Source organism: Lichenostomus cassidix, chromosome 4, assembly GCF_008360975.1.
Source record: "Lichenostomus cassidix isolate B80296 chromosome 4, HeHo_3.0, whole genome shotgun sequence".
Classification (NCBI taxonomy): domain Eukaryota; kingdom Metazoa; phylum Chordata; class Aves; order Passeriformes; family Meliphagidae; genus Lichenostomus; species Lichenostomus cassidix.
Genome location: NC_139484.1, coordinates 15,219,223 through 15,234,758, shown reverse-complemented (window position 1 = coordinate 15,234,758; position 15,536 = coordinate 15,219,223). Strand labels below are relative to the sequence as shown.

Sequence of the window (15,536 nt, the reverse complement as noted above, 5' to 3'; positions counted from 1 at the left end):
AGTCAAGCAAACTTTTGGAATTCAGTACTGGAAAAAGCCCTTTAAAAGGCTTGGACCAGCTAGAGGCAGCATAAAAATGTGAAGAGTACCCAGACATTTCAGTTTGGTAGACTATAAAGATGCCATAAGCCAGGCAGTGAACACAGTTAGCATTTTGCTGATCAATTCTTCCTTTCTAAGTCATTCTTAAAGACGGGTTTACTCAGTGTGCCAGAAAGATCTACAAGAGTAATTTGCTGTGGAAAACTGATTAAACTCAGCCAGTGGTATCAGATGAGAGCAGGCAGTACCATTGCAACAACTCTATGTCTGGCTTTTGTTTTGTTTGTGAAGAAAATAAATAGCTGTGAAATTTAAAACAACATTAAGACTTTTTGATGAATGAACAGCCCAAGCTTCACTTAGATACATCAAGCTATGTAGCATGGATAACATAATTTTGAGTTTCACAAAAGAAAACAATCTGCTTCCTGCCTTTCTCATCCTCAGCTGCTTTCCAACAACCCTTTCTTGAAGGAAGAATTGTGTCATGGGATGGTCACCATGGCTCCACTGCTCTGTACGGATTTTAATGGGAACATCATTTAAGAAGGATTAGGAAGAGGTGTGATGATTGAATGGCCAAATTGGGAAAATTGCTAGAAGTATTTGTAGGTTTGTTTTCTAATGGCTGTTTTGGACAGTGGCTCTTGGGTGGCCACTCTTTCTCCTGTTTTAGTACTTTAAGAAATGCAATGAGCATAGCTCAGGAAGAGGTTTAATGAATTTTAAAGGAAAACCTGTAGGGATTTACCTGACAAAACATTTCTGTGAGATAAATTGAACATTTGATTGTGTCTTTTTTTTCCGCTTACCAATTAACATCTTGTTTGCCTTCTGATTTTTCTAGATATCCGTGGAATACAGGAATTTTTAGATAAAGTATCTCAACAGGGAATGGATGTAGCACTACAGAAAGTGGAAAACAACATCAATAAAATGATCACGGGGCTCTTTGCCACGATGAGAATAGAAGAACTGAACCGCTACCGGGATACCCTGAGACGAGCTATTCTCATCATGAACCCTTCAACAGCCAAATCATTCCTAACAGAGGTATGTATTTAAACAAGAGGTTATCTTCTTGTTTTGCTGACCAAGATCGCAGCTGTTTGTCAAAAGATTCAGTTTATTTGATTTTATAAATGTAATCCAAAAACCGCAACCCCCCCAAGTAAAAGTTAAATATTCTCTATTCAAAGAGCAGCATGCAAGATATGCACATACAGGACAGTAAAACTGCATCTGGCATAAGCAAAAGCATTTAGGAAATATGTGGAAGAACTATCCCTCAGACTTCTGTTTGAAGCTCAAAGATACTGTATTGCCATTGTGACCCCTCACTAAAAATATTTACAACAGAAACTATTTATATATATATAAAACATATGTATATATGTATGTATGTATTTGTGGATAAAATGGGTTTACCTAATTGATTTCAGGTAAAAAATTTTCGATATAAAATGATGTTTGATAATGTTCTCTTATGTGCCACTGAGTAGCAGTAACGGAATGGAATTTATGAAAGATTTGATTTGCATGAAGAATTTGAGATGATAGGTTAAAGTAATGTTTTCAAGCACTATGGACCAGATTTTCAAAACATTCTTTGGGATTTAGAGACAGAAGACCTGCATATTGCATTTGACTATGAGTTGTACAATCTATTTAAATGAGGGGCATGGTTCTTTTTACGTGGCACTGTGCTGTTTCAAATGTGGTTTTACATGTGTGTGTACTCTTCATCATCAACCAAGGCTTAAAAATCTCAGTTCTGCTTCATAAAAATACACTTTCTCTCTTCAATAATTTCTCTTTGGATCTGTTTCTAGCTTGCATTCCTTTTCTTCTATACCCTGCTATTGTCTCAGTATTCAGAAATCCAAGCTTAAAAACTACTTTTGCATATCTAGTCTCAAGAGAATGCCTTTTATGAACATGAGTTAGAAGAGGGCTTTCTTGGTTTCTCTTTCAAAATTTTGTTTGCCCTTGGGTTTTTTTGGCTGGGCGTCTCACTTTCCAATTACACCCTTGAAGCTTGCTAATTCTGAGTAATGAAGGTCTGCTGCTCTGTCCAAATGTCTGTAGTGCTTCACAAGGTTTAAACAATTTGTGAGCATGTTTAGATTGTTCTGCAGTGTTTTCATCACCCAAGTCACAAGTGGTTTTTTTTTTGCTAAGAGGCATTATAAGGCATTACACATTACAACTTGAAAGCAGCATGGTTCGAGGCTCTAACTACAATAACTCAGCAAAGAAAAACTCCTGCATTTTTCTTACAGAGAAACCCTCTTCTTAAAAAAAGATACACTTTACCATTTGTTTTTGCACACTTGGGCATAGTAACAAAGTGGTTGTCATCTTTGAAGTTATCATGTATGTGTTGTCAAGAAAGTAAACTATTTACATTAGAGTTCTCTCTTTGGCATTGGCCACTCAAGATCCCAGAAATTAAAGACTGGTAAAGAAACAACTAAACTAAATCCACAATCCCATTCCCTAAAAAAAAAAAAAAAAAAAAATCCAATACCAAACAGAAAAAAAAATCTGAAAAACAAGAGATTCGCAATGTTTCTCCTCTCCTAGACTCTCTACCAGGAAAGTTCATTATTTTCTTCTGCAAGTGTGGTTCAAATAGAGACTCTCACATCAGCTCCATATTACAGGTGTTTGCCAGGATTACAGCATTTATTTGGGGTATGATATGTTACTGGTAAACTGACAGCCGGAGCCTCTTAAAAGGAAGAGTTACCCAAATAGAAGTGTGATTATTGCCAAACTTTGTTTCATTTGGTGACAGGGAATGAACTAAACAACTGAGCTCCAACACGAAGTCTTTGCCCAAGGAGAAGTTTGCTGAGGTTGCTTTTCCAATGGATATTAAAAATTGGTTTTTTGAATCAAACCAGCAGCTGTACTGTATGGGCAAAGAAATTATGAAGCCTATGGAATGCCAGTGGTAAAGATATTCCTAAACAATTTAATGGACATGCTGATTCCAAAGCCTGTGTCTTGTGCATGATCAGTTTAGCTCGGAAATTCAGTGTAACCTAGTGGATTTAGCATGTAAACCTTATGAAGACAGTAAGAAAAAAGTGTATATGCAGAAAAGCCCTTAGGGTTTTTCTGCCCAGTAGAAGCTTTTGGCTGCCTCGCTGGATTCAGCTGTCTGCTGCTCTCCCCAGAGCTCACATAATCTCTGCTGCTCGGTCCCTTCTTAGCTGACTGCTCTGGCTGAAGCCCTCATTGTTTAGCTGAGAAGAGGGTTCATTCACTCTGCAACAGCTGTAGTAAGCGTGGTCTTGATTACTATGCAAGTAACAACTATTCCAGGGTAAATAGTCAGACACTGGCCTGTGTAAATAAGCAGTCTGTAAAGTGGAGTTTGCTTGTGTAGAATTTATCTTTGTTCAGACTCTTTGAAATTCTGTCTTTGAAATATTTTTCTTTTTTTTTTTTTTAAGCAGTATTGCTTTTTTATATTAGGCGATTCTTTCTCTCCAGCTTTTCTATCTCTAGAGCTTGCAGAGATGAGATCTATACTTACACACTCAATAAAATGGAGATTAAGAAGTAAATATGCTTCTCTGGCTGTGGAAATAAAAGCCTACCTTCTCTTTAAACATTATGTGTTCATTTGCCCTCCATACAGCTTGGAAAGGCAGGAAGATGTGGGAGCAATGAGCACAACATTTCTCCTTACTAAAGGATTAATGTAAAGTGAGAGGGAGGGGGCAACCGAATTCCTGAATGTCCTTTGTGGCTTTAAGCTGGGTTTGGAAGAACAGAAGGAAAACAATTCTGCTGAGTGACGTGCACTGGGGCTAAGGAGTGCAGAGGTATGGAGCTAGCAGAGACTGGCACCCCTCCACAGAGGAGTTTGTGGCAGCAACTGGGAAAATACTTTGCCAAGGATCTACTGGTGGCTTGTTCAGTTTTTTTTCTGGTGCAATTTTTCTCTACTGTCAAATAATCACCCAGGTCCCACAGGTGAAGCAAAATAATGCCACTGAAACTTTTGTGATTTCTAAAAATCCAACCATCTTGCATAAAATTTGCTATGCCATTTGATTGCATTGGTGATGGATGTGAACTGTGCATCACTTTCTTGCTTTATATTTTGGGGTGCACATGCGTTATATTTTTTTCACATGTTCTTCTGATTCATGATGAACAAGACAGGTAGGAAAAGCCATGTAAGGGAAAAATATAATGTCTTCAAATGAGATGTCCTTGCTAGCTCAGCATGACAACAAAAATCAAGGGCTTCAAAAGCCTTGTGTGAGAAGCTGGGTAGGAGCAGGATCAGGCCAGGAAAGTCAGATGGCAGCAGAGGTTGTGGGGGATAACAAAGCAAGGTTGAGAAACAAAACTTTGGGAAACAATACCTTAGGACAAAAGCCAGATGTCCTCCACTGGGCCAGAATGCTGTCAGTACATGTCTGCTTACTGTCTTTTTTTCTGTTTAGCTGAGGAAGCTACCTTATCACTTGAGTGCAGAAATGTGAATGTATTCTTCTGTGTCATGACTCCAGGAGCTGATAACAGGAGTACAAAGGAGGGACAATGCAGCTAATTCATTATTTAGTTATAGAGAAAAACTTCATACATTGAAAATCCAGTAAGCCATGTGTGAAAGAGCCCTAGCATCAGCCAGGGATTTTGCTGGAGTTTTGACAGGCAAGCTCTGGAAGGCCTTGGTCCAGGTGCTGAAGACACTGCTGCCTCCAGCCTCCCCTCAAAGGAGGGATTACCAACCCAGCAAACTCAGCAGATGTGACTCTAATATCTTCCTGCCCCTTACGAGGTCCCTTCTCATGGCTCTGCTGCAGAGGTTAGTGACCTCTTACAGAAAGAGGTGAGACACTTTTTAGCTGTGGCAGCAACATTCAGCAGTTTATCTAGCAAGATTTTCAGAGCATTGGCAACATGTATAAGCCAACAAAGCTGTTTGAGGCTTGGCAATGTGAAGCCATCAATACAGTGAGCATTGACACCTCCCAGATTGGAGAGTACTGCTCTTCAACTCACTCTACACTGTATGATTTGTGTAAATGAAGATATTTGCTATTTCTTATTGCAAAGGTTCCACTCTGCAACAAATTTGAAGTCATTGAACCCTATCATGTCCAGACTTCAAGCATGCTAGAGAAACTGGAAAGGTTTACTGTTAAACATCTCTTTGAAGTTAAACTTATCTGCATGACAGAACTGGGTTATAATTATTGAAAAGCTGTATTTAACAACACTAGCTGCTGCCAAATCTGGGAGTTGTTGCAAATAAGTCCTGTATGTTGGCTTGTGTGTATGCATGTATACATGTTTATTGCACTAACTTCTATAGGTGTTCGAAGATTAAAGTCATGTAGCTTTCAGCATTACTATAATCTATTGCTAATGATTTTGAAAATAAATTTGCTTTTTTCTATCCAAGACTAATGTGGGACAGTGCTAAAATAACGTTACCTTGGATGGAAAGAAGTTACACTGCTACTGCCATTAACAAAAAAACTCTCTGTAAGTGAAATGTTAAAATATACAGGGAAAATAGAAAAAAGCCTATAAATTAAGTACTGAAGAGTTCTTGCCATTTAGTGGGCAAGTGAAAAAGAAAAGAGAATGTTTAAGGAGCAAATGTAATTTCAATTGCCTCATGTAATTGAACTTTCAACATGCTTTTACTAATGGTTACTGTGAAGAGAATGAGAAGTAACATTTATTCTGTGAAACAAGATTATTCCTGATAGAAAATGCTTTAGTTTTTATTGTATTTGATTGTTGTCTCTCTGTTGAAAATAACAGCTAATTTTAAGTGTAAGTATTTGAAAAAATACTATTTTTTTCACGTAGTGACATAGTTATTGTTTTGCCAGGTATTAGATCTGATCATGAAGCAAATCAGGCATCATTTAGATCTAAAGACAGGGATTTGCTTTAGTATTACATAGTGCTCTGACCAGGCTTATTTCTTTGAGCAACTTATTTACTATGAATTAGGAAAATTTATTCAACTTCTCCTAAAGGCTTATTTAGCCTTTTTTGTGTCCAAAGTTCATGGACACAAAAGGCTTATTTAGCCTTTTTTGTGTCCAAAGTTTTTCCTTTCTCCCCCCACCCCGCTTTTTTTTTTTTTTTTTTATCTTATTTTTTTATGCTCTGCTCATTTTATTTTACCTATATCCTGAGCAAGGCTAGGACAAAAATTATCTGTTTTGTTTGTTTTTTTTTTTTTTTATAAATAAATAAAATGATCCTGTCTTTAGTCAAAAGCCTGATATACCGATATGAGGTGAAGTGAGTGAAGCTGAAAATAGGAGTTAAGAATCTGATGCACCCACACACCACTTCCACTGAAAACTGTAGTAAAAATTCTGAAGTTCCCAGTGGGAGCAGATGGCAATGATTTTTGCTCAAGTGTGGACAGAAAACATAGCAGGGTGAGGTAGAGGACTCCAAAGAAGTATCAAGTCCACATAATTCACAGAATCACAGAATATGCTGATTTGGAAGGGACACACAAGGATCATCAAGTCCAACTCCTGGCCTTGCTCAGGACATGCCAGGAGTCACACCGTGTGCCTGAGAGCATTGTCCAAATGCCTCTTGAACTCTGTCAGGCTGGTGCTGTGACTTCCCTGGGGAGCTGTTCCCGTGCCCAGCCACCCTCTGGGTGAAGAACCATTTCCTGATATCCAACCTAAACCTCCCAGACACAGCTTCAGGCCATTCCCTCAGTCCTGTCACTGTCACCACAGAGAAAAGATCAGTGTCTGCCCCTCCTCTTCCCCTCATGAGGAGGTTGTAGACTGCAGAGAGGTCTCCCCTCAGTCTCCTCTTCTCCAGGCTGAACAGACTAAGTCACCTCAGCTATTCTTCATACAACTTCCCCTCAAGGCCCTTCATGATCTTCACACCCCACCTTTGGACACTTTCTAATAGCTTAATACTTTCTTCTGTTTCTGCCTTGCCCTGCTGGTGATGCTGTGCCTGATGCCCCCCAGGACACTCTTGGCCCTCCTGGCTGCCAGGGCACTGCTGACTCAGGTTCAACTTGCCATCAGCCAGGACCCCCAGGTCCCTTTCTGTGGCATTGCTTTCCAGCATCTCCTTCCCGAGTCTGTCTGTAAATCCAGGGCTGTCCCATCCCAGGTGCAGAATCCAGCACTTTCCCTTGTTGAACTTCACATCATGGTTTGAGATTGCCCAGTCTTCTAATTCATCAAGGTCTCTCTGCAGAGTCTCCCTGCCTTCAAGGGAGCCAACAGCTCCTCCCAGGGTTGTATTGTCTGCTAACTTAGTATTCCTTCCAGTGCTGCATCTAAGTAATTCATGAAGATGTTGCAGTGTCCAGGGCCTGAGATGGACCCCTGTGTAACCCCACTAGTGACAGGTCACCAGTCTGATGTCACTTCATTCACTGCAACCCTGTGTGCCCAACCCATGAGCCAGTTGCTCACCCATCACATGATGTGTTTATCCAACTTTGTGCTGGACATTTTGTCCAGAAGGATACTGTGAGAGACAGCATTGAAAGCTTTACTGAAATCCAAAATGGTTGGTTTGCCTTTGTGTGTGTGTCATAGGCTGCCAGTCCCAACTCTGTTTAGTAACAGGCATCAGATTCAGATTTAGGAAAGCCAGATTTTCTTTTCTCTTATAGGAATGTCTGCATATCTGTGCACAGTATATATGAGCTAAAAAGGGACATTCCTTTGTGTACATACAAACATTTTCTGCAACAATAGAAGCATATTCATCTGCCACCTAAAACCAACAGTTTCTGTTTTATGTTTTCAAATGAACTCTGCTAGCTGAAGAGTTTCTTCTAGTCAAAGTAAAATGGAGATTGGATGAGCAAGGATTTGCTCAGATGAATTCAGCAATTGGACTGATCCAGTGATGGACTGGAAAATACCCAGGTTTCATGGGAAGCCTGTTGGCTTTCCAGTTAGGCTGAGGAGTGACTTGATGGTTTGTCACATGTATAAGTACATCATAATTTTCTGTGCCCTGCTGAATGTGGTAGCTGGTGGGTAGTTGCCCTAACAGTAATGAAGAGAGTAATTTCTCTATCATGTTGATTGATGCATGATGTTTCTGATGCATCAGATATGCAGCATAATTTACTTCAGATATTTTCAGATTGTCTTTGTGAAAGTTTATTCATGGTCGCTGAGACTTTTGAAACAATCCTATTTACATAAAACACAGGTCTGAAGTCTCTCAAGGCAATTTTGTTCAGGGAGTTCTCTTTTAGAGGGCAGTGATGAAAGTGAAGAACTGGCAGCAGACATATGAACTTACCTACTGCTATTTTTATCTCCTTTTCCTATAATTTTATCACAAGTGTTTATGTTGATTGGATTTTATCTAGGAGTGATGGTCCTCGGAGGCTAAAATCAGATTTTTCAGTCAGTGACTGTTTGTTCCTTTATTTTTCTTATAAGTAAGCTGAATGCTCTCATCTTTTATGTAATTTTTCTCACTTTAGTGTTTGAGATTTTAGCCCTGCACTCTCCTGGAGAGCATATTTGCCTTTTTTGAGTCCATTCTCTACACCACTGTTTGTGGTGGAATAAATCCTACTCAGCATACTCCACTGTAATTTGTTGTTGTTGTTAATTACAATGTTAAGAAATTTATGTGGTTTTTTTTTTTCTTTTTCCCTTTCTCTGGCATTGAGCACAGAATTTATAGCTGCAAATTTAAATACAGGCCTAAAAGAATTTTTTATTATTTTTATTTATTTATTTTCAGTTCTCTAATAAAGGCATGTTCAGAATGTTGAACCACTTGAACCATCCTTTAACTGGTCTGTCTGTTTGTTTTTTTTTAACCTGCAGGAAGGGGTCTTGGAGGATTTTAGATTTTACCTTTCAATGAAAATCAGAGAAAATTCTTGGTTTACTGTGTAGTCCAATTCCTTGCCTTTTCACGCTCTTTCATCCCCAAATATAGACCATCTAGCTGATGGCTGAATGACTGGATGCCGAAATGACTGGGTTTTTTCCTAGGCTCAATGAATAGCGTGATGTTGGCTTAGATTTTATATGCACTTTCTTAGCATACAGTGAAAGTTCAAAGAGAAAATATTTTAGTTACAGAACAATGAAAGAGAAAAGTCTTACTGGTAAAATAAGTCAGCTTCAAAGGGATTTGTATCATTTGCATTGTAATTGAAACAGCAACCTAAAGAAATCCTTTCTGTTCCTGTATTTTCAGGCACAGTGGAATTCAGTTTTGCACTGTAGTTTTGGGGTTCTCAGGACAGAATGCAGTGCTCCCTGTAGCCAAGGTCTGTTATTTCGGTATCTATAATGAAGCAAAAACATTTTAGGAAATCTATCCCAGCATGGAGGTTCTACACTTAGAAGAACAGGAGCTGGGGGCTGTCTGCAGGTCCTTTGCACTGATATGAAGTCTAGAGTAAGGCTGTGCCCTGCTGTTACTGAAGGGTAAGGCTCCGCATCAGTCGGCTGGAGCTCAGCTGGCACACTTCTGTTGGCTGTGTAGGTTTTGTTTTTGATTACAGTTGCTGATAACAGCAGCTGAGGAGAAGCAGCATACTGACATACTCATCTTTCAATCAGCCATGCCTCATATGTGAAAACTCAGGCAAAAGCCTGACTGATGCTACAAGTCTGGTGATACCAATGTACCTTATGAATTGTACCATGGTTCTCTATGCTTTTTCACCCTTGTGGTGGTGACATAAGGAGACACTCACTGAAGTGTGTGTGCAAAGCCAATATGAACTACAGCACTTGTGTGATTTACAGCATGAGAAAGTGACAGCCTAGCTCTGCATTTTAATTCTTTCAGTATTTTCTTCATTCTGGCTCTATGGTGTTTAGTGATCTATATTAGATATAGATATTCACATGATGCTGCTTTTCCTCCTATGTCAGAGAGAAGCACAATTGTGAGATACATACCAGGTCTACCTCTCTAGTGACAACAGCAAAAGTTGTAGTGTATTACTTCTTTTTATAAAAACAAAATTACTTTGTTGATAAAATATGCTTATACATTCATTATAGAGATGTATGCATGACAATATGACTATAATTCATTTGTGTCTTATTGTCAGCACAAATATTTTCACTATCAGATTTTGGGTAGTTATACAATAAAATTATTTATCTTGGAATATGATAAAATCAGAAAGAAACCCCACACTGTGTGTAAGGTCTGACCAGTATTTGTATTGGAAGCAAGTTAAACTGTTAGTGTATTTGAGAAAAAAGAAAGGGAGCTTTAGTGATTAAGGACTGAGTAGAAGATGTATTATGTACTTTATGAGAATCTCATAATATTTGCTGTTGTGCAAACAACTGTTTGGTTATGCTTTCCTATAATTACTTTCTGTTTCTCTACATGGCTTTCAATGACTCAGTAATTGACATCCTCTTCTTTGGGATCTTGCTGGGTATGCTGTTTTCAGGACTAAAACAAATAACTGAGGGGCTGACCTCCCATGATCTTTAAAGATGTAATAATTCTTTTCTTCTTCAATTTGTGTTGGCTACTCTTTGTTCTGCTTTCTTAAATTGCTATCACACTTAATTATATTCTCCTGTTGTCATACCAGAGATTTTAATTGGATGTGATAGTCTTGGTTACTGCTTATCCTTCCTCCCTGCTTTTATAGCCTCACTATAAACATCTCTGTTGTGTTCCTCTTGAGAGACAAATGTCTTCCCAAGGAGAGTAAATTGCTTCAACCAGCCAAACAGAGTAAATAAATATGGAAAAAAAAAAAAAAAAGAAAGCACATTAATGCAACAAAGCTATTACATACACATTGGTAGAGACAGTCAGTGTATTAAAGTGTGCATTTGCTACAGAACTGAGGTGGCTGATTCTTGTAAGTGTTATAAAAAGCCCACTCTGAACATCTGCAAAACTAATATGCAATTGACTGCCATGGAATGAGTGTCTCTTTGAAATAAAATGACAGCTAGAGAGGATTAGCTTATAGTGGAGATAAAATCTGACAAAACTACTTCTAATCCAATTCTTTCTGCAAAGCAATGTTGCCTGATTGGCAGAACTGTTCTGTCTCCTTCCTTCTCACCAGAAAACAGAGGTATAGTCAGTGCATTAGCTTACCTTGGTTTCCAGAAAATATAACTGATTTCCTAGCTACCATGAAAATTCAGTGTTGAATATTTCTAACCCCAAAACACAATTAATTCACTCACAATCAATTATTATACAATTCATTTTGTCGATCAGTTAAACTGAAATGAAAACTAATAGCCATTATTTCTTCTATTCCAATTATGTTTCCTGTGACACTGAAGAAGCTCTCATTAGTTTTTCTGAAGTACAGCTAAAAGTTTATACCCTATCACTCCTATCACAGTGCTTGCTGGGAGTTTGCTTATGAAATTTTGTTGAGCAGGATCTCCCATGTCTTTCTCCTTTTTTCAGTTTGTTTGTGGTAGTTTTATTATGGCTGTAATTATATATGGCTTTAGCCACATATACTTGTAATCTTTGTGTCAAAATAAATTCTTTCCTTTAAAATTTGGTCAACCAGATTGGATAATAATCTGTAAATAGATTAACAGCACATTAATAAAAATGCTTAGTCTGCCATTAGAAACAATGGCTACAATGATGGGTACCTCATTCAGGTTGCTTTTGTAAACACTTCATAATCAGCAGTAATATTTTTGAAGACTGTTTTAAGATAATTTATTCTATTTTGGAAGCACTTAGCCAACTGTAACTGATTTTATGGTTTCTACAGAGTTTCAACAGGATTTAGGGACTGCTGATGTCAAGAGCTAATTTTAGATTTACACATTATTAGTTTCTCACCTCCCCACATAATTTTTCCCTAGTTAGGACTTCTGCTATTTAGCTTATTTATAAATAATTTTTAAAGATTTGTGGTTTTTTCGTCCCGGGTGTTCTCACTTCAAATGGAATATTAAATAGTGCCGCAATTCATCTCAGAATTTCCATAAATGAAAGTAACAGCTGCTTCTGCTGATTGTGAGAATAGGTGTAAAATATATCACTTTGAGTTTGTACAAAAATGTTCCCTACTGGTTTCCTGTGTCATCCACAGTAAGGGGCCTGTCCTTTAATCAGAGCCCTATGCTTCCTTGGGGGCTTCACTGATTTTGTCTCTTCTCACAAGTGACTAGGCAGTCGTGCTGGGAAGGACATGGGGTGCTGATGGATGACAGGTTGGATATGACCCAGCCATGGGCATTCAGCTGTGGATGTGTCCTTGGAAGTGTTCAAAGCCGGGCTGGATGGGGCTCTGAGCAACCTGGTCTAGTGAAAAGTGTTGCTGCCCATGGTAGGGGGGTTGAGACTAGGTGGTCTTTAAAGTCCCTTCTGACCCAAACCATTCTGTGAATTGCTGAGGAAGAGAATCAACATCTGTTTCTAGATGGATAAATATTTTCATCTTACAGAAGTACCTGTATTTTAGAGTAAATAAAGAGTCACAGAAGTAAGGAAGGAACCAGGAGAGGTTATCTAGCCCAACCTCCCTGGTCAAGCAGGGTCCCTTGGCACGCATTGTTCAGGATCATGTCCTGAGCTTTTGAGTATCTGCAGAGAGGGAGACTCCACAAACTCGCCAGGCAACCTGTTCCAGTGTTCAATCACCCTCACAGTGAAGAAATTCTTCCTCATGCTCAACAAGGTGCAGTAGGAGTTTATGCTGTCAGCACAAATTTAGGAAATAGTTGCTGTACATGAAAACTCGAGGAGGAAAAGGAAATTTGGAAGATTGTAGTATTGACCTGCCATGTTAAAAGAGGAAAGTAATCTGGTTTGTTTGGTCTTTTGTTCTTTATATGGCTTCTGATCCAGTATTACTTAGGAGTTAGATGGACACAAATTCAAAGGATATTAAATGAAGAGATAGATTTTTGTCAACTTGCTTTAGGAATTCAGTAAATGAAGTTGCCTTAAAGAGTGCTTTACAGAAGGCATTCATTTAGTTAGAAAGGCACCAAGAGCAGGGGCTCCTTTTAACTCATCCTCAGGTAGCTGGAGACAGGCCAAAAGAAGGCCTTCAGGCAGTACCTTAACTTAGAGAAGTAAACTGATTCTCATCGTGACTGGATGCTTCTTAGTGGGATTTATAGTGGAAAAATTTCCATAGGTTATTGCATATTTTATTAACTGTTTTTGCTTTGAACAAGACATGAGGTGGGAAAGCAGAGGAAGGAAAAAGGGAAGGGGAGTGAGTGGATGATTCAAGTTTTCTCCAGGTTCAATTAAGCAATGATAAAAGCACCTTCCCACAAACTCTAAGTTAAACAGAGACCAGCAAAAATAACAGGTTTGGCAGTTTTAAATGCTCTGAGTAATGAAAGATTTTCATGTGCAATGTCCTTAAAACATTTTAATTTCCTGGACATGTATGTTTATTGAACCTTTCTTTTCTCAGGCGAAAGTGGCTGTTGGATCTACAGAATATCTGCTTCATGTCCCCTGTTAATTCTTTGGCTCACCCTCATGGTAGTGATGCAAATGTGGATCTGATTTGTGCTTCTTTGATTTTTTTTTTTTAGGACTTTTCCTTTAATTTTAGGGAGGGGAAAATAATAGTTATAAAATGAAACCATGTCTTATGTGTATTTCTGAGTCTAAACCATGTCTATTTCACATAGATTTCTCTAAGACATGTCTAAGCCAAAAAGCATGCTAGTAGTGCAGAAATCAGGCCAGTAGTATGCTGCTGTTGGAACCAGAATTTAAAGAATAAAGCTTGTGGTTTCTATTCTGTAAATTACTTAAATGTTGGTAAAACTTCATTGACTTTAAGATATCAGATCCTGACTGAAGCCAACCAAGGGGTTTTTTCCATCAAAAATTTTCTATTTTCTTATGGTCTGTGCTTCTGAGATAGGCAGGCAGATTACCTGAGAGCCGAGACCACGAAACACATTTCATAGAATTTCAAAGCTCTTGCACTTCATTCGAAGTTGGAATAAAACCAGTTTTTCAAACATCTACATCTCTGCAGAGTTATGTGACCTTTCTTTTCATTCTGCCTTTCTCCTGACTACCTTTCAAATTTACTTCCAAGCCATGCTCTTTACATTTCAGCCTGTTGTATTGCGGTCATGGGTCTTCCCATACAGAGAGAACATCACTGTCTTTGCTGTGAAGGATTTAACTATCCATATTGCCAGCTGCTAAGTTTGAACTGAAAGTACTTTTTCATTGTCCATTTAATCAATCTTCATTTTAATCTTGTTTAGAAAGTGCCTTCCAGCCTGCCATTACTGGGGATCCTAATTAGGCTTGCAACAGTGAATCCAAGCAGACTGTCAAACCAGTGTTCAAAGAGGACACAGAAAGCTAAGTGCTGTCTTCAAGCTGGTTGACAGACTCATGCAGGCTGAAGTGCAGCTGGATCTGCTGCACACACACTGAACAAGGGAGGAGGCAGAATAGGGTGAGAGAACTCATAATGCACTGCCACTTTCCCATCACAGCTGTCTGATCACACCTGAAGAGACAAACTCCCTCTGACTACATTCCCTAACTTTTCCCTTGCCTATGGAAATGAAGATTTGAGGGAGACATGGTATTTATTTTCAGAAAACAGTATTGAGAATATATTAGATTATGTGATTTCTTTTATTTTAAAATTAGAACCTAATCTCGTGTTGCAGTGTCTGTTCACTATCCTTGTTATATCAAGAAGCTAAATCAGAGGCTTTACAATATATTGTCTGTCTGTCAGTGCAGTGACTTTCCCAGAGGTGTAAAAAAAAAAACCTGTTACTGTTTGCTCAAGGAATGTTTTGTTGTTTGTACAATACTGAAAAGGTGCACATTCTCAAGGTTTTTGATACTTCTAATGTGTGTTATAAAAAGTAGAGGAAAGGGTTATGTCCCTAGGGCATAATTCATTCGCTTGGGAGAAGAAGAATAGAGGACTAGAATTCCCCTGGGAGAAAGCATTGGAGCTGCTTTCAGTTCTGACAAACACTTTGTTTGGATTGTAAAATAAATTCGACAGGATTAAATTTGTTGAGTTGAAAAATAGCAATATGTAGCGTAGGGTGAGAAATACAATTTTTAGTCTGGTACAAATGTGCCTCCCCTCACAGGAATTACAAGTAATATTACTTGATGAGAAATGCTGCTTTTCTGATTGAGCTACTCTGATGCAGAAAGAATTGAGAAAGTGGAAAGAGTCGATGGATACTAAGGAAAATTAATGATTGTCGAGGATCAAATAAAGTGAAAAGGTTCAAAATAAATGTATTTTCACAGTTTGCTTGCATTCAGAACACTTGATATAGTTTATACTTCAATACAATTTATAGACTTTCCATTTAAGAGAGTGTTATTCTTTTTTCTGCTCTTCTGTATATATTAACCTCTTTTTTTTAAGGTAAGTGTGGTATACTGATTTTGCCTTTTGCAATAATATTTTATGAAATTCCTTTCATATTTAGCCTGGTAAACCTTTCATTAAGCAAGATTCTCAAGATGCCCTGCAT

The 15,536-nt window shown here is 38.4% G+C and overlaps 1 protein-coding gene across 5 annotated transcripts in view; it reads left to right on the top strand.

The window, feature by feature from the left end:
• GRID2 (glutamate ionotropic receptor delta type subunit 2) overlaps positions 1–15,536 on the top strand; it is a 673,340-nt gene that overhangs the window by 407,083 nt on the left and 250,721 nt on the right. For all 5 annotated transcript variants that reach the window (XR_014851598.1, XM_085058012.1, XM_085058013.1 and 2 more), the window contains exon 4: positions 890–1,095. Coding sequence is in view for 4 of the 5 variants with exons in the window: in XM_085058012.1 (XP_084914138.1) it covers positions 890–1,095 (206 nt within the window). In the remaining variant the exon portion in view is untranslated. The remainder of the gene's footprint in view (positions 1–889; positions 1,096–15,536) is intronic.